Raw genomic sequence first — 19,981 nt, 5'->3', positions numbered from 1 at the left:
CTGTTGCTCAGACTCCGTCCAGATGATTAAAATATCATCAATGAAGCGGTAGTAGGCCAGGGGCCTGATGGGGCATGAGGACAAAAAATCGCTTTCAAGCTTGGCCATGAAAAGATTTGCATACTGTGGAGCCATTTTACTTCCCATAGCTGTGCCAGTCTCCTGTAGATAGATCCTGTTGTCAAATTCAAAGTAATTGTGGGTGAGGATGAATTTTATAAGTTTCACCACAGCATCAGCATCAGTCCCTGTGTTTTCCATGAAGAATTTGCAGGCATGTAAACCATCTTGGTGTGGGATATTAGAGTACAAAGATTCCACATCCATGGTGGCCAGGATGGTTCCTTCTGGTAGAGGACCTATTGCTGCTAGTTTATTCAATAGGTCAGTTGTGTCCTGAATGTAGCTGGATGTATCCTTCACCAGTGGTTTAAGAATACCCTCTACCCATCCAGATACCTGCTCAGTGAGGGTGCCCACACATGAAATAATTGGTCTTCCTGGATTTCCAGATTTGTGGATTTTGGGAAGCATGTAGAATGTCCCTATTCTTGGAGTCTCTGGTATCAGGTCATCGCCAGCTCTTATGGACTGGTCAGGCAGACAAGAAACCAACTTGTTTAGTTCCTTGTAATAGTCCTGTGTAGGATCCGACTCCAATTTTCTATAGTAGCATGTGTCCATAAGTTGCCTGTTTGCTTCCTTCATGTAGTCTGATGTATTCATCATGACTATTGCACCTCCCTTGTCAGCAGGTTTAATGATGATTTCTTTGTTGGTTTTTAAAGACTGTATGGCCTTTCTCTCCTGGGCACTGATGTTGGATGCTTGTCTCCTGTTAGTGTCTATGATTGTGGATTTTATCAAATGTCTGAAGGAGTCTATATATTTATCCAAATGAGGGTTGCGGACACAACTGACCTATTGAATAAACTGCAGCAATAGGTCCTCTACCAGAAGGAACCATCCTGGCCACCATGGATGTGGAATCTTTGTACTCTAATATCCCACACCAAGATGGTTTACATGCCTGCAAATTCTTCATGGAAAACACAGGGACTGATGCTGATGCTGTGGTGAAACTTATAAAATTCATCCTCACCCACAATTACTTTGAATTTGACAACAGGATCTATCTACAGGAGACTGGCACAGCTATGGGAAGTAAAATGGCTCCACAGTATGCAAATCTTTTCATGGCCAAGCTTGAAAGCGATTTTTTGTCCTCATGCCCCATCAGGCCCCTGGCCTACTACCGCTTCATTGATGATATTTTAATCATCTGGACGGAGTCTGAGCAACAGCTAAAGACGTTCCACGAACAGTTTAATCAATTTCATCCCACCATCAATTTAACACTCAACTACTCCAGTACCGAGATTAATTTTTTGGACACCATCATTAAGCTAAAAAACAATGAAATAGAGACATCCCTGTATCAGAAGCCAATCGACAGTCCAACATACCTTAAATGGGACAGTTTCCATCCAAAACACATAAAGAACTCCATTATCTATAGCCAAGCCATCAGATACAATCGTATATGTTCCAACCCCATGGATAGAGACAAACACCTTGGTCGCCTCAAAAAGACCTTTTTGAATCAGGGTTACCATCCAAGAACAATTGAAAACCAAATTACAAGAGCCACCAGATTGTCAAGGAATCACCTGCTACATTACAAAGCTAAAGAAGAAAATAACCGAGTGCCTCTAGTAGTCACCTACAACCCAAATCTGGAGGTGCTAAGGGGAGCTGCACGGAAATTACAACCTTTACTACAAAAAGATGCCCGATTAAAATCCATTCTTCCAGACCCCCCACTACTGTGTTTTAGGCAGCCCCCAAATTTAAGAAGCATCATTGTCAGAAGCTCCCTGTCCTCTCCAACAGCTGCAGGAACCTTTCCTTGCAACCAGAAAAAATGTAAAACCTGTCCATTTATAATGACCACGGACAAGATAAAGATCCCCAACTCACATCAGGACTACAAGATCCCAGGTACTTTCACCTGCATTACATCTAATGTGGTGTACTTAATTATTTGTACTAAATGTCCAACTGGGGGTCTGTATGTGGGGGAGACAGGGCAAAAGCTTAGAACAAGGATGAATGCTCATCGTCACACTATAAGAGAAAAAAGAATGGATCTACCTGTGGCAAAACATTTCTGTATCCCTGATCACAGCAGCATGGATATGAAATTACTGGTATTGAAAGGTAACTTCACATCTCAGAGAGAGAGACGAGTTTGGGAGTACAAATTTATGACGAACTTTGACACTCTCAGTACTGGAATGAATGTGTCGCATGGATTTATGTCTTTTTACATCAATTAAGGAATTTCCTTTTAAAACCTTGCGGGGCAACACAGAACTAGACCCCAATCAGAGGATCATAAAACATCCAGACTCCTTATCTATGAACTGGTCCAATGTTTATATTTATGTTTCTCCCTCTCCCATATTGATAGTTCTGCTTCACGTCACTTGTCTTATCTATTGCATTTTTTCTAGGCTGTATTGTGCATAAATATGTGACTTCAGATTTTGTATTAGTCTAGCCTGATGAAGAGACCTGAGTAGTCTCGAAAGCTTGCAATGTATTACCATCTTTTCAGTTAGCCATTAAAAGGTATCAACTACTGAGGACTCTCAATCCTGAATATTTTTCTATCCACTGGCTAACACGGTACAAAGATATACATCTTTCCTGTAGACATTTTTAGGATTTCCCACCGCATTGCATTGTCTGTGATAAAAATATCAAAGACTGACGGTCACTTCAAAATAAAATCAAGTGTGAACATGTGCAAGCTAAGAGAGCCACTCTATATACCTAACAAAGCTGCTGTGAGAATCATGTGGGAATAGTGGATGAGGGCAGGTATATCTCGCCCAGATTCCTTTCCTATGTGGCCTAGTCTGGTCAGTATCGCACCTGCTTGCTAATGAATAATGGGAGGTGGATATAAAAGGATGCCAGGTGGTTGTGTGAGTGTCTCAGCCTGGGAACACAGAGAGCCTGTCTGTGTGAGAGACACACGTGAGTGAGAGCAGTGCCCACTGCAACTGTGGTTTGGCTGGACGGGAGAAGCCCGCCAGTTGGTAGTTAGGTTGTACTTTGTTTAGTTAGTGCCGGACAGGCAAGGATTTGTTTTATGTTTTATTTCTTTATGCATTGCTTTCACCATTAATAAACCTGACCCAGTGTCAGTTATACCCGAATCCCAGCTCTGCGCCTGAGTTTCATGCTGAACGCACGTGACCTTTGACCCCAGCAAAGGCGATCCCGGAGTGTTTTATCACATTGTGGTGGAGAACGCGGGCATCACGTTGCAAGCATGAGCATGGAGGACGTGGTGAAAGCGCTGGTACAGTCCACCGCCGTCCAGCAAGAAGCTAATCGGGTGATGATGGCCCAGCTGAAGGAGTTGGTGGACATGACAGCTACCGATCATTCGCTTCTCCAGCAGGTGGCGCAGCGCCTGGCAAGCCTACATGAGGTTAACCTGGAAGCCGAGTCGAGAGTGATTCACGTGAGTCGGTACTGGCAGAAGATGACGACCGAAGATGACGTCGAGGCATACCTGACCACGTTTGAACGGACGGCGGTACGAGAAAAATGGCCGAAGGCACGATGGGCCGGCCTGATTGCCCCGTTTCTTTCCGGTGAGGCCCAAAAGGCTTATTATGACTTAGAGCCTGAAGCTGCGCAGGACTTTGACAAACTGAAAGCCGAGATCTTGGCCCGGCTGGGAGTGACGACCGCTGTCCTTGCACAGAGAGTGCATCAATGGACTTATCAGCCGGATAAACCACCGCGGTCACAGATGTTCGACCTGATCCACGTGACGAAGAAGTGGCTACAACCCGAGGTGCTGACAGCGCCAGAGATAATCCAGAGAGTCGTCATGGACAAGTACCTGAGAGCTCTACCGCCAGCCCTGAGGAAGTGGGTAAGCCATGGAAATCCTACGACGGCAGATCAACTGGTGGATCTGGTTGAACGTTACTCCGTGGCGGAAGGACTCTGAGACGACGTTACCGCACCTCGTTCTTCATCATCTCCACGTGGAACCGGTAAGACTGTTCCAGGGAGTAGGGAAGATGGAAAAATCCCTAAGACAGTGGGGGAGGAAAATGGGACTGCCCGCACTGTGAGGCCGAGAGTAACGAACTATGGTCTAAGCAAGGGGCCCGTTAGGTGTTTCCGCTGCCAAGAGATGGGACATATTGCTGCGAACTGTCCGGTCACTACTGAACCCATGCAGTGCGACGTCACAGACTCTAAAAACCGCATGTCTATGGTTGCACGGGTAGTGAGTGTGAATGCCGGTCAAAAGGATGCGGAAAAACACTTGTGTGATTTAACCGTTGATGGCAAAAATGTGGTGGCATTGTTAGACTCGGGAAGTGTGGTGACTCTGGTGAAGGCCAGTCTGGTGTCAGCCCCGACTGGACCATCAGACAAATTTTCTGCAACGTGTGTGCATGGAGACACCTGTTCGTACCTCACCACGGTCATATGCATTACTACTTCCTATGGGTCTGTGCAACATAAAGTGGGACTCGTCCCGGCGTTATTGCATGATGTTATCCTGGGCCGGGATTTTCCCCACTTCTGGCAATTGTGGGAGAATCAGTTGATGCCCTTGGGTAATCGTGTACATGATTCTTCTCCCAGGGCGCGTGGGGGTCCCGAACCCCTGGAAGAGGTCTCCCCGGAAGACTCGGGGGAAGAGTCTGCGGGAAATGACCTGCAGTTCCCGTTTCAGTCATGGCGGGTGATACGGAGGAGACCGAGGAAGAGGAGGAGGCCGACAGCCGTCCACCTCCCCGTTTGCCGGATTTAGAAGTTCAGAAAGATGACTTCCAAAGCGAGCAAATAAAGGATCCTACCCTTTCTCAGGCTAGGACAAATGTAAAAGTGATAAACGGGGTACCCGTAGAACCTGGCTCTAGGCTGGCATATCCTTACATGGTTCTGGAGAATGATTTACTCTATCAGATAGAGAAAAAGGGGGAAGGTACGGTGCAACTATTAGTCGTGCCAAAACCCTACCGGCGGCAGGTGCTGGACCTGGCCCACGGACATGTGATGGGAGGTCACCTGGGAGTCCAGAAAACCACTGAAAGGATATTACACTGTTTTGTTTGGCCAGGCATGCATCACGATATTCGTGTATATTGTGAGTCTTGTCCTGACTGCCAAGCCTCTGCACCTAAGCCCCGGTTCTGTAGCCCTTTGGTACCCCTACCTATTATTGAAGTCCCGTTTGAGAGGATTGGGATGGATTTAGTTGGGCCCCTTCCATGGTCTGCACGTGGACACCAACATATCCTGGTCATCTTGGATTATGCCACTCGTTACCCGGAGGCCATCCCTTTGCGTAACACGGCCACCAAGACGATTGCCAAGGAACTGGTGCATGTGTTTAGTCGGGTCGGTATACCAAAACAGATACTCACCGACCAGGGGACCCCCTTTCTGTCCAGGGTAATAAAGGAGCTCTGCCGATTGTTACAAATCGAACCGTTACGCACATCCGTGTATCACCCTCAAACAGACGGGTTGGTCGAACGGTTCAATAAAATTCTGAAGCAGATGCTGAGAAAGGTGATAGACAAGGATGGGAAGAATTGGGACTATATACTTCCGTATTTGCTTTTTGCCATCAGGGAAGTACCCCAGTCTTCCACGGGATTCTCGCCTTTCGAGTTATTGTACGCCCGACGTCCTCGCGGACTGTTAGACGTTGCAAAAGAAACCTGGGAGGGTCAGGTCACTCCGTTTAAAACGGTGATAGATCACGTCACACAAATGCAGGACCGTATTGCGGCTGTTATGCCTATAGTCAAAGAACACATGATGCAGGCTCAAGGAGCCCAAAAAAGAATCTATGATAGGGGCGCCAAGATCCGTACGTTTGCACCCGGAGATAGGGTGTTGATCCTGGTCCCCACGGTGGACAGTAAGTTCCTGGCAAAGTGGCAGGGCCCCTTTGAGATTAAGGAAAGAGTTGGTGAAGTAAACTACAAAGTATACCAGGCAGGTAAGCGGAAACCTGAACAGATTTATCATGTAAATCTGATCAAACCCTGGAAAGATCGGTCTGCCTTGTCAGCGGAGCTGGCCCGTCCCGTCTGCTCGCATACCGTACCGGAGGCACGGGTTGCAGAGACTCTCTCGGAGCGGCAAAAGACTGAAGTCAGGCAGTTTCTACTTCACAACCACAAGTTTTTCTCAGAAAAACCCGGGCAGACTACGCTAATGAAACATGACATCGTAACAGAACCTGGTGTCACAGTTCACGTAAAGCCCTACCGAATCCCGGAAGCGCGCCGTGAAGCCGTTTCCCGAGAAGTGAAGGCAATGTTAGAGTTAGGTGTCATTGAGGAATCGCACAGTGCTTGGTCCAGCCCGATTGTGCTAATTCCTAAACCGGAAGGCACCATCCGGTTCTGCAATGACTTCAGGAAACTGAATGCGGTCTCAAAATTTGATGCCTACCCTATGCCCCGGGTCGACGAGTTAATAGATCGGTTAGGAAAAGCCCGGTATATTACGACCCTAGACCTAACAAAGGGGTATTGGCAGATCCCTCTGGCGGAGGCTGCCAGAGAAAAGACGGCATTTCCTACCCCAGAAGGTCTATTTCAGTATGTGTATATGCCGTTTGGACTGCACGGAGCACCGGCGACCTTCCAGAGACTGATGGATCGAGTCCTGAGGCCACATAGGCAGTACGCTTCGGCCTATTTGGACGACATTGTCATTTACAGCTTGGACTGGGAGACTCATCTCCAGAAAGTACAAGCTGTGATTGACGACCTGTGGGAGGCAGGTCTAACCGCGAACCCCAAGAAATGTCACATCGGGCTAGAAGAAGCCCGGTATTTGGGGTATGTAATTGGGAGGGGTGTTGTTAAACCTCAGGTTGATAAGATTCAGGCGGTTCAGGACTGGCCACAACCTGTCAACAAGAAGCAGGTGCAAGCCTTCCTGGGGATCGCCGGCTATTATCGCCGGTTCATACCCAATTTTGCAGCCATCGCTACCCCCCTGACAGATCTTACAAAAGGGAAAGACTCCGTCATGATTAAATGGAGTTTAGCGGCTGAAGAAGCCTTCCATAGCCTAAAACGGGCACTTTGCTCTCAGCCCGTACTGGTGACTCCGGACTTCCACAGCGAGTTTGTGGTACAAACGGATGCCTATGATACCGGTATCGGGGCAGTACTCTCACAAGTGAGGGACGGAGTGGAACACCCAGTCCTCTATCTCAGCAGGAAGCTGAATAAACACGAGCAAAGGTATGCAGTCGTAGAAAAAGAGTGCCTCGCCATTAAGTGGGCTCTAGAGGCCCTCAAATATTACCTGGTGGGCCGAAAGTTCAGGCTGATCACGGACCATGCCCCTCTCAAGTGGATGCACTTGAACAAGGAACGGAATAGCCGGGTGACCCGGTGGTTCCTTGCCCTGCAGGCCTACACTTTTACGGTGGAGCACCGCTCAGGGGTACAGATGGGGAATGCAGATGCCCTGTCCCGAGTGCACTGTTTGGCGGTGTCATTGCTCGACCGGAGAGGTCTGAGCAGAGCGGGGGGGATATGTGAGAATCATGTGGGAATAGTGGATGAGGGCAGGTATATCTCGCCCAGATTCCTTTCCTATGTGGCCTAGTCTGGTCAATATCGCACCTGCTTGCTAATGAATAATGGGAGGTGGATATAAAAGGATGCCAGGTGGGTGTGTGAGTGTCTCAGCCTGGGGACACAGAGAGTCTGTCTGTGTGAGAGACACCTTTGAGTGAAAGCAGTGCCCACTGCAACTGTGGTTTGGCTGGACGGGAGAAGCCCGCCAGTTGGTAGTTAGGTTGTACTTTGTTTAGTTAGTGCCGGACAGGCAAGGATTTGTTTTATGTTTTTTTTCTGTATGCATTGCTTTCACCATTAATAAACCTGACCCAGTGTCAGTTATACCCGAATCCCAGCTCTGCGCCTGAGTTTCATGCTGAACGCACGTGACCTTTGACCCCAGCAAAGGCGATCCCGGAGTGTTTTATCACACTGCACTCTGTAACGCTATAGCATGTAAACATGGAATATATGAACATGGAATTGCATTACTGCTCTAGATAAGTTATAATGAAGATACTTACATAGACCCTCTGTCCTAGCACTCCACCCATCAGCCTATATTGGTTTTAATCACAGCAGGATCCTACCTACCCATATAAATGAAGGCTATCAGCTCATGAGAGATATATTGGGATAGGTTCCCAGCAAAAAAAGGTCGCCTTGTTGTTGGCTGCTGGGCACATATGAATTGGCCAATTTGTGAGCCAAGTATCCATTTTAACTTTTTTTTTTCTATAGCAGTAATGCAATTACAATTTCATATATTTTGTGTTTGCATACTAAAGTGTTAGAGTGCAACTTTAATTTGTATTGTCTGTGTTGCTGTTCTTATTTTATTTTTGTATCTGTAAAGTACCAGTTCTTAATCCTAGTATTTGTGCTGCACATTTCTATGCATTGGAGTCTATTAAAAAGGAAATCTGTCTCCCAGGTTTTGCCATTTGAGAGTAGCATAATATAGGTGCAGAGACCCTGATTCCAGCGTTGTCACTTACTGGGCTTTTTGCTTTAGTATTGATAAAATCATTGTTTTATTAGCAGGAGATTTTTAGTAGAGTAGTAGTAAACCATCTGCCATGTAGTCTATCCCTGCCCCCACCACTGATTGGCTGCTTTCTGCTTACACTGTGCATAGGCAGAAAGCTGCCTATCAGTGGTGTGCGTGGGGCTATGCCCAGCTCAGCATTCTAAGCTCTGCTAGATCTGCAGTAGATAAAAAAAACAAGTTCTTAATTATTTCTCTCACTTTTTCCATCTGCCCAGGCAAAGCAGCCAAAGAAGCGGAAGCTAACCTGAGACGCCAGAGACGTCTTGTGCGCTCCCAGGTTCTGAAGTACATGGTACCCGGAGCAAGAGTTATTCGTGGCATTGATTGGAAATGGAGAGATCAGGATGGCAGTGCTCAGGGAGAGGGCACGGTCACTGGAGATTTGCATAATGGTATGTATCCCACTTACTGTATCTAAGCTCCGCACGCCAAGTGCTTGGTTTTTCTGTTGGTTTGAAACAAGACTGAAGCACTACTGACTTACTAGACTTTAAATTGGCTCTGTCACCAGATTTTACAATACAAACCGAATTGAGTACTAAGTAGATCTGTTGTACCAGATGAGGCTGGTGTGCTGACTTTTGAAAATCTATGTCCGAATGGCCACATAACCCTTAAATTAAAATGAGCGTTTCAAAACACTGGACTCCTAAAATGATCATTTATTTATTAGTAAGGGAAACTTTCCCAATGTGTTATGTACATGGGGTATGATGTATGCGGTTTGTATTGTGACAGATCCGAGTTGTTACATACCTGAACGGCGTGGACTGGCCTAACATCTTTTTGCATCCATCTTCCAGTCTCATTTTTCAGTTTCTTGATTCTCTTTGCTGCTTTGTTTTTAATAAAATTTAAATTAAAACAAATTTTTTTTTTGTAGTAAAATCCTTATTACGTGAAATTAGAGCTTTGTTTGATCCGTTTTCTTCCATCAGTTCACAAAATCTGACACTTCCCACTGATTATATAGCGAAGACGCGGCTTTTGTGCATGTGTTGTCTATTGGGTGTGTTGATCCCGTGGCCTAGTTTGGAGGGGTTTGTGGCTTGCTACGGCTTTTTCTCTGCCTGATTCCAATCAGATCTTTTTTGCTGTCTGCTCTTCCGTCTTACACGCTGCTATCCCTTTCCAGGCTGGATTGATGTCATATGGGATGCCGGTGGCTCTAATTCTTACCGCATGGGCGCGGAAGGAAAATTTGACCTGAAGCTGGCCCCAGGTTATGACCCAGAATCTGCGGCGTCATCCAAACCTGTTTCATCCACTGTTGCAGGCACACCACCTTCCTGGAGCAGCTTGGTGAAAAACAACTGTCCTGACAAAGCGCCTCCCCATTCCTCTTCAGCTTGCACAGTTGCTGGAGGTGTGACTGGTTCCTGCAGTCGCAAAGGGAGCAGCAGCTCTGTCTGCAGTGTGGCAAGTAGCAGCGATGCCAGTGTGACCTGTGCCAAGACAGAGCGAAGGGTAGAGGAACCAGGCTCTGACCTGCACCATGATGCAATCCTTGTGCTGTCTTCTAACCCGGCAGCTTCTGGCTCTTCAGCTTGCCCACCGGGAGGAGAACAGGTGGGTGAAGGCGAGAGGAAGACCGGTGACGCACCTGCTATATCAATGGGCATGGTGAGCATCAGCTCTCCCGACGTCAGCTCTGTGTCAGAGCTCAGCAATAAAGAGGCTGCCGTTCCCAGACCGCTGGGGTCCTCCGCTAGCAACCGGCTGTCGGTCAGTTCTCTGCTTGCTGCTGGCGCTCCAATGAGTTCTAGTGCCAGCGTTCCCAACCTGTCCTCACGAGAGACTTCCAGCCTGGAATCCTTTGTAAGGAGGGTTGCAAACATTGCAAGGACAAACGCCACCAATAACATGAACCTCAGTCGAAGCAGCAGCGATAACAACACCAACACTCTGGGACGCAACGCAGTGAGCTCTGCCAGTGAGTATCAGAATACCTATTCACTTGCTTATTGCTAGGACCCTCACCGATCAGGAGAATGGGGGGTGTCTAGAGTCTCCGGTGTGAATGGAACACATGCGCTCCATTCAAAGTGTATGGGGCGAGCAGGGCTCTGTAGTCAGCCATAGTCCTACTTGCCCAACTCACCATTCAGGCAGAAGACCCTTAACCTGCTGATCGCTGGTGGTCATCAGCCCTTGATAGGTACCGACCCCTTTATGGAATACTCTGATCTGAAAACATTCTTTCTGTTTTCCTTCAGCCTCTCCACTTATGGGCGCGCAGAGTTTCCCAAATTTGACCACAACAGGAACCACATCCACTGTTACAATGTCGACTTCCAGTGTTACCAGCAGCAACGTGGCCACAGCCACCACTGGCCTTTCTGTTGGTCAGTCCCTCAGCAATACCCTAACAACTAGCCTAACATCCACATCCAGTGAGAGTGACACCGGCCAGGAGGCCGAATATTCACTTTATGGTAAGGTGTTGATCACAATGGAGAACCAAGTAATACATGTTTTATTGGAGGGGTCTCAATTTTTGTGTGGTTAATAGGGTTTACTAACTTCTTCTTGATCTTGTGCTCTGCAGATTTCCTGGACAGCTGTCGGGCCAGCACACTTCTGGCTGAGCTGGATGATGATGAAGACCTACCAGAGCCTGATGAAGAGGATGATGAAAATGAAGATGACAACCAGGAAGAACAGGAGTATGAAGAAGTCATGGTGAGATGTCCTCTCTAGCTGATGGTTTAGTTGTGGTAGTATTCATAGTTTGGATCTGACATTCTTCCTTGTAACCAGGAGGAAGAAGAATATGAAACTAAAGGTGGCCGCCGTAGAACATGGGATGATGACTATGTTCTGAAAAGGCAGTTCTCTGCTCTGGTACCAGCCTTTGATCCTCGTCCTGGAAGAACAAATGTTCAACAGACCACAGACCTGGAGATACCGGCTCCAGGTAGGTCCCAGATTAGGAATACAGATTTTTGTTGCCTATATAATGCTGTGATACGTATGTGGCCAAGAACGCTGGACAGATATTCCGAATATGGATGAACTGTCGGTTGATTTGCCTCTTTCTGACGTAAGGAGTAATAGTACGCCCCATGTGCGGAGCATACTCGGGGTCTGAATGATGCTGACTAGGATACACAACCAGCTTCTGCCTAGAATAGCAGCGACTCAAGCATGCTGCTGCTTAACCATTTAAATTCCGATGTGTATCATTGACTGCCACATTTAAATGCAGTGTTTGCCAGAGAGCGCATGTGCCGATTCCCATTGGACCCTGATGACGCTGTGCTGATTGGATGTCCTTGTAGGCAGGGTCCTATTGAGGGCCCCCATGGCTACTTGTCTAAGTTTTGTGGAGCCCAACCATGTACACTATACACTTCAATACAGTAGCACCGTAGTATATAGAGCATGAGATCAAACTATCACTGGTTCAAAGTCCCCTACGGGGACTGAAAAAAAAAAAAGGCACCTTTTTATTGTTAGAAATAAGCATATTTAGTTTTGTGGCGACTGTAAATGCCCGTTCTATCAATTTATTGTGCACGTAGCAGAATATTGCTGTGAATGCAGATTGTTCGTCAGACGGATAAGCTATATATTTCTATTATTATTTTCAGGTACGCCCCATTCGGAGCTCCTGGAAGAAGTTGAATGTGCTCCTGCTCCTAGGCTAGCTCTCACCCTGAAAGTGACGGGTCTAGGAAATGGACGTGAAGTCGAGCTTCCTCTTAGCAATTTCCGTTCTACCATCTTCTACTATGTGCAGAAACTGCTGCAGCTGTCGTGTAACGGAGCCATCAAATCCGACAAACTGAGGAGGATATGGGAGCCTACATACACGTAAGGAGGGCTTGTGTTAGGAGGCACCAGATCAATGTTCTCTCATATGCTCCGCGGGGGCGTGGCTACACTCCTTCCTTCATCTGATCAGCCAATGAAACTGCAACACTATGTAGCTTATAAGAGAAAACATGTCTAGTAGTCTCCTGTAGTTTATCTGACAATATCGGGCATATTTGTGAATGCAGCAAATAAGAAATAATTCTCTGTGCTAAAGTATTATTTGTTCATTGTCGGGTGTGTAAATCAATCTGCACTTTATTCCATGATACAGAATTATGTACAGGGAGATGAAGGAATCTGATAAACAGAAGGAGTCCGGCAGGATGGTAAGTTTCAGCACTTTGCTCATTCACATTAATTATATGGTAACACTAAAAGATTGCATTAATATAAGATTAGAGCTTTGTATGGACATTGTGGGGGCCTTGTTGTGTGCCTTCGTGTCCATCGCCTTCCCCCCTCATGCTTCCAGTATGTGCGTAGCGTTTCTTTTTGGCATATGCTGGACCTATGTGTATTGATATGCTTTGTGTTTAAAAAAGCTTAGTCTATAATGGTTTCCCATGCACAGGGCACTGTAAAAAAAAAAATAAATAAAAATAAGTTTGCGAAAGCCTAAAGATCAATTGTATGCAGCCTACTATTAGATGTATATACAGAGATAGAGATCCTCCTGACAATACAATATTGTGGAAAATTGGCTACAAAATAAGAATGTTTTAAAAATTTGTTTTAATAGTTCACATTTTGTAAATAGATGAGCAAAATAAAAATGTAAATTAAATCAGTATTTGTTGTGATCACCTATTAAAGTGTACCTAGAAGAATTGATGCTGTTCTGAAGGAGCTCAGCAGGAGGTTATTCCAAACATCTTGGAGGACTAACTGCAGATCTTCTGTGGATGTCACTTGTTCAAATCCTTCTGTCTCTTCATGTGATCCCACACAGCCGATGTGAGGCCCATAACATCACTTCCAGGACGCCTTGTTTACTCTGAAGATGGTTGTTAATGACACTGGCTGGATGTTGGGGTCGTTGTTCTTCTGCAGAATAAATGTAGAGCCTATCGGATGCCTCCCTGACTAGAATCTGCAGCCTAAAGATGAACAGTAGGTCCTGGAAGTGATCAATCCGGCCCTCTCAGAGCCCTCATCTCAACATCATCCAGGCTGTGTGGGATTACAAGAGACAAAGATTTGCACAAGCGACATCCCTCAGATTTGCGGTTAGTTCTCCAAGATGTTTGGAGCAACCTCCTGCCGATCTCCTTCAGTAACTGTGTATGTAGGCTTTGTTGCTGTTTTGAAGACAAACGATGGTGACCCCACGTATTGACTCAATTTAGATTCTCTTTTGTTGATTCACTTTACATTTTGTTATTTGATAAAATAAACTATTAACACTTTAATTTTATGAAAGCATTCTTACTTTGCAGCATTTTTGCCCAGTAAGACTGTAATTAGCCAAATTATCAGCATGTTGTTAATATTTTGCCAAAAAGGTTGCATAATTATATTAGAGAAAGCAATTTTGCTTCTTTTTTTGATGGTGAAAGCAGTGGATATGATGCTGCTCACAATAATTCCTACTAATAAAGCTTTCTTGACCTTGGCCAATTATCGCAGTGAAAATGCAGTGTGTGAACGCAGCCTCATGGTATCTCGCCTATTGAAAGCTTCCACAGCTGCTCTTTTTCATTCGCATTGATTACTGTTGTCATTTTAGCTTAGTGGTAGGAGGTACTGGATATAGGACGGAGTTTCATCCCCAGAACAATTCCATTCAGTTTCCAGTAGTAGAGCAGATCTGTCCAGCTGTGATATTCAGAGCTGAGATATCCCTTAATGCCGCGTTCCCTTCTTCAGGGCTGCTGGTCCGTGGAACATGTGGAGCAGTCACTGGGTACAGATGCTTTGCCAAAGAATGATCTGATCACCTATCTGCAGAGGAACGCAGATCCTAGCTTCTTGCGGCGCTGGAAACTGACTGGAACTAACAAGAGCATCCGAAAGAACCGCAACTGCTCCCAGCTTATTGCTGCTTACAAAGTAAAGCCGGACTGGGGTGGCTGGGCATTTTACTGTTATGCTTGGCTTGTGTGTGTTTTGTTTTTTCTTTTGTTTTTACTGTATAACCCAGAATTTGTTGACTTTCAAGAAGGGGAAGGTCCAGTTAATGTGATCTGAGTAGTAGAGAGAACAAGAACTGTGGACCTCTCCTGCCGGGGTTTGGGGTAATGTTGGCTATACTTATGTTTTATCGGTCTCTGCTAGAATAGATGCAAAGTTCCTTGGGGTACTCTTCTTTGTGTTTGTTGTCTTCTCCATCACTGTGTTCTCCTTGCAGGACTTCTGTGAGAATGGATGCAAGTCTCCTGTGATGCCCACTGCTCTGGGCACAATACATAGCTCTGACATTTTAAGCCACGGTCGGGAGCAGCCGCAGGCGAAGGCCGGCAGCGGACAGAACTCGTGTGGTGTGGAGGACGTCCTGCAGCTTCTTCGCATCCTTTATATTGTAGCCAGCGATCCGTATTCTGCTAGGACGCCACAAGAAGGTGACTTATTCCGGATTGATTTCACATTACGTTATTGTGATTGTCCATCTCCTGAAACTGTCTGAGACATTCTGGAAACGATTAGTCCTGATCGGGTGCATTTGTGTGTACTGATGGTGGCCTCTTATAGGGTCCACGACCATTATACACTATGTACAGCGCAGTCATTTGTCCCCGTCCTTTTGAATTGCCTGTTCTAGCAGACTTGGGTAAAGGTATGTTCACATCTGATTGATGCGCCATGGATTTCCAGATGTGAATATTTGAGAGTAAATTAGAGAAATGTTTCAGGCTTTTCTGTCAAATGTTTGTTAGAACTGAAAGGGGCCATTATCGTTAGAAAATGACCTCATTTAAATCAGGTTTTTCTTTTTTTTTTTTTTTTTTACTGTAAATACAAAGAACAGTTACATGGCTTATAAAATGAGAACACCCCTCACCCCCTCTTAGTGGAACCCAAACGTAAACGTATAGTGATAAGCCCCCGTTACACACTGCGATATCGCTAGCAATATCGCTGTAAAGTCACCGATTTTGTGACGTTGCAGCGATATTGCTAGCGATATCGCTGCATGTGATACTTACCTCCGACCGGCTGCCCCGCTGGTTATCGCTGATCACGCGAGAAGCTCCTGGATCATTTCTCGTCGTCAGCTTCCTGCGGCGCTTCCTGCTGTGACGATAAGCGACGCGTGGAGCCGGGCGGGAAGACGCAGGATCGCCTCGTCTGACAGGTAAGTAGCGATCCCCGTCCCCTGCGATGTCGCTAGTGAGATCTGCCTATGTGGCAGCTCACTAGCGACCACCTAGCGATGCACCAGCGATCCTGACCGCGTCATATCGCTGGTCGGGATCGCTGGTGAGACGCTAGGTGTAACGGTACCCATAGACTCGAATCCAAGGGATCCCTCCCAGACTTGGGGACAAAGATCAGATAAAAGCGCCACAGCAAGCCCAGGATGGGAGAACATCCTTATTATGTAGGGGAAAGCTCCTCTAAGAAGGTCTTATAATACAAATAAGTCAGCCAGTTAGGGCCAGGAAATTTATCTAAGGGAAGGTCCTACAGGATATCTACTATCTCGTCTGTAGATACTGGTTGATTTAGAAATGTTAATGCTTCTGGATGGAGCACTGGAAGATTTAGACCTAAGAGAGAGTTCTGTAGTAAAGGCCCTTTTACATTTAGCGATGCACCAGCGATCCGACTCGGTCAGGATCGCTGGTGCATCGCTAAATGATCGCTAGTGAGCTGTCACACAGGCAGATCTCACAGCGATGCAGCAGCGCACGATACTCACCTTTCACACACAGCGATCCTGACGTCCTCCCACCCGCCTCCACGCGTCGCTCGTCGTCACAGCAGGAAGCCCAGCAGGAAGCTGGACCCGGCCGATCTTGCGCGATCAGCGATGGACAGCGGGGGAGGCGGTCGGAGGTAAGTATCACATGCAGCGATATCGCTAGCAATATCGCTGCTACGTCACAAAATCGATGACGTTATAGCGATATCGCTATGTGTAAAACCCCCTTTAGGCATAAATGGGAAGGGTGTCCTTTATATAATTTACTATAATAATAATAGAAAATACTTGAAGTTTCTGTCAGATTATAGTGAATCGTGCCATCAACTCCTCTAAGCCTGGGGGCTAGAGGATGAGATTCTCTCCCTCAGTTGCATGGCCAGTAATGAGTGAGCCGTATTAAACCTTTCATAACATTTTTGTTTAGTATATAGGATAAGTTTATCAACTTTGCGTATAGAAATATCTTTTAGCCTATTTTCTAACCCCCACAACTTTTCTTAACCCCTTACCGACCACTGACGGGATAGTTAGCGGTCAGTATCCCCTGCTTTGAGGTGAGCTCCAGCGGTGAGCTCACCTCAAAGCCGCGACGTCGGCTGTTATAAACAGCTGACATGTACACGCAATAGGCGCGGGTGGAATCGCCATCCGCACGTGCCTATTAACTAGTTAAATCCCGCTGTCAACCGCTGACAGCGAGCTTTAACTAGATCTTCCGGCCGTGCGGCCAGAAATGAGCGCCTCGCCGACCCACGTCACGTGATCGGGGGTCAGCATGCCAAAAGTAATAAAAAAAAATTTTTTTAAAAAAAGTTTAAAAATTAAAAAAACAATAAAAAACATAAGTTTAAATCACCCCCCTGTCGCCCCAATCAAAATAAATAAAAAAAAAAATCAAACCTACACATATTTGGTATTGCCGCGTTCAGAATCGCCTGATCTGTCAATTAAAAAAAAAAAAAAAAAAAGGATTTACCTGATTGCTAAATGGCTTGGCGAGAAAAATAATCAAATCGCCAGAATTACGTTTTTTTGGTCAACGCGACATTGCATTAAAATGCAATAACGGTCGATGAAAAGAACGTATCTGTACAAAAGTGGTACCATTAAAAACATCAGCCCGGCATGCAAAAAAATAATCCCTCACCCGACCAGAGATCACGAAAAATGGAGACGCTACGGGTCTCGGAAAATTGCGTTTTGTTTTTTTTTTTATTAGCAAACTTTGGAATTTTCTTTCACCACTTAGATAAGAGACCCTAGACATGTTTGGTGTCTATGAACTTGTAATGACCTGGAGAATCATAATGGCAGGTCAGTTTTAGCATTTAGTGAACCTAGCAAAAAATCCGAACAAAACACAAGTGTGGGATTGCACTTTTTTTGCAATTTCAAAGCACTTTGAATTTTTTTCCCGTTTTAGAGTACACGACATAGTAAAACCAATGGTGCCGTTCAAAAGTACAACTCGTCCCGCAAAAAATAAGCCCTCACATGGCCATATTGACGGAAATATAAAAAAGTTATGGTTCTGGAAAGAAGGGGAACGAGAAATCGAAAAAAGCTTGGTCATTAAGGGGTTAAAATACCCAGAGAGGGCCATTTGATCAACTTACTTTCTAGACTCTTAAGTTGATAGACCGGTCTATTGTATTCAGATTTAGCATTCTTTTTCAATCTAGTGCCCTCCTTTTATACAATGCCCCCTCGTCACTGCCATTTGGGCTTCTCACAGAACCGAGGGAGAAGAGACTGAACCTTCATTAAGATGAAAGAATTCAGTGAGATTAAGAACTCATTCAGACACCAATGACGGGCCCGGGAAGAGGTTGAACAGATTTAAGATCAAACACCACCGGAGCATGATCAGACCAAGTTATTTGACCTATCTCCACTTTTTCCAACATCCTATGAGTTATTATATTAGCAAAAACGAAATCAGTTCTGGTATGGGTGTGATGAGGGGGGAGAAAAAAAGAAAAGGCTCTTTCCCTAGGATGCTCTATTCTCCATAAATCAAAAAGGGAATAGGCACTATTTTCCTAAAATCCAAAGCCAGTCTAGTTACATTATATGATGGGGGCTTATTCCCAAGGGAATGTTTATCAAAAACCTCTGAAAAAGGAATATTAAAGTCCCCACCCATCACTAGAGCCACCGATGGAAGTTACTGAAGAAGAGAAAACACTCTACTCAGGAAGCGAATCTGCCCAGTGTTTGGGGCGTACAGATTGCATAAATTAATGGGCCTGCCCCTCAAGGAGGCTTCCAATGCAATAAATCTGCCCCGAGGATCAATGTGTCCTATCCACCTGAAGGGGGCAGAGTGAGGATACTAATATCGCAACACCTCCCCTCTTATTGTTGCTATAAGCTGAATAAGACACAGGAACGGTACCGAGGGCAAACTTAAACATACCAGTCTTATCGTAGTGCATTTCTTGGATAAAAGCAAGATAGGCTCGCTGAAACTTTAGTTCCTGTAAAGTGAGCCTACGTTTTCTAGAGGAGTTAAGACCCCTAATATTCAATGAAACTATGTGAGCCATGGTGAACAAGACAAATACAAACGCCAGGGACCCCCCAAAAAATTCCCTGATCAGGATCCCACTATCAGATGAGGAATTTCCCAACTCTCTGCAGTCATGACTCCTCCCTCGAAACTGTTGTGCAGATGCAAATAAAAAGGGTAAAAGGGCAAGGGGGAGACTAAGAGAAGAACATACAAAAACACAAATAACAATTCGGACCATGGCAGCCACCATACTTCCCAGAAAAATACTCCTGGTCCAGGGCTATTCCTGTGGACTAAACGGAACCCAGTAGGAAAGGTAAAATGGCAAAATAGCCCCAGAAAAAAAATCTTCTGGGGGCGGGCCCAAAACCTAACCCGCTAGAAAGCAAAAGAGAAGGAAGCAAAGATCCAGGACTCCACCAGGCCATTAAAATGACAGCATGTGGATAAATCCACATATCAACTAAGCAGCTTTATATAACTAATTAAAATTCGAATGTGACTGTACCGGCATAAGCTTGCTCAAGGAAGTAAAATGGTAAAGAAACCATCTACAACATATTATAAGACATTAAGCAAAAATTTTCGACAACCCCCAGAGGGACTCTCTCAACGAAGTCTATTTGAAAATAGTCCTCTCTTATCCACTCTTTCTCCTTGACCTCCTTTCTCTTCCTCGGGTTCCAAACCTGAGGCGGTGGTGGTCCAACCAGCAAAGGAGTGTCCCAGTCCTCTATCTTAGGTATCTGCAATACCAGAGCTTCCCAAAAAGCTGGAAGGTCCTCCAGAGAACGCAGCGTGGCTGAGATACCCTCCCTGCGAGCAGCCCAGGGCAAAGGGGAAACTACATCTGTATGGGATGCGGAGGTCTTTCAAAATGGACAACAAATGTCTGAGGAGCCTTCTCTTCTGCAGTGTGAAATGGGACCAGTCTGGGAACAGTTGGATCACAGTCCCCGAATAAGATATCTCTTTCTGCAACCTAGCCTTTGCCACGACACTCTCCTTAGTCTCATAGTCATGGGGACAGCAGATAATATCCGGTGCGGTGGGTATGGGGTCGACCCCATAGGTTGTAAGGCACAATGAGC

General features: G+C 45.8%; 1 protein-coding gene across 3 annotated transcripts in view; it reads left to right on the top strand.

Annotated features, from left to right (window-relative positions):
* The window catches only part of HECTD1 (HECT domain E3 ubiquitin protein ligase 1), a 154,396-nt gene that overhangs the window by 113,193 nt on the left and 21,222 nt on the right, over positions 1-19,981 (top strand). For 2 of the 3 annotated variants that reach the window (XM_073577808.1, XM_073577807.1), the window contains exons 24-32: positions 8,907-9,083; positions 9,827-10,624; positions 10,908-11,126; positions 11,240-11,373; positions 11,452-11,608; positions 12,285-12,507; positions 12,782-12,836; positions 14,377-14,559; positions 14,858-15,068. In XM_073577808.1, the coding sequence (XP_073433909.1) occupies positions 8,907-9,083; positions 9,827-10,624; positions 10,908-11,126; positions 11,240-11,373; positions 11,452-11,608; positions 12,285-12,507; positions 12,782-12,836; positions 14,377-14,559; positions 14,858-15,068 (2,157 nt within the window). The remainder of the gene's footprint in view (positions 1-8,906; positions 9,084-9,826; positions 10,625-10,907; positions 11,127-11,239; positions 11,374-11,451; positions 11,609-12,284; positions 12,508-12,781; positions 12,837-14,376; positions 14,560-14,857; positions 15,069-19,981) is intronic. The other variant, XM_073577809.1, reaches the window with a different exon arrangement.

Source organism: Dendrobates tinctorius, unplaced genomic scaffold (assembly GCF_039654945.1).
Source record: "Dendrobates tinctorius isolate UK_male_01 unplaced genomic scaffold, ASM3965494v1 ptg000057l, whole genome shotgun sequence".
NCBI classification, from domain to species: Eukaryota; Metazoa; Chordata; class Amphibia; order Anura; family Dendrobatidae; genus Dendrobates; species Dendrobates tinctorius.
The sequence above is the reverse complement of the archived record's forward strand: the minus strand, read 5'-3'. Positions and strand labels throughout refer to the sequence as shown.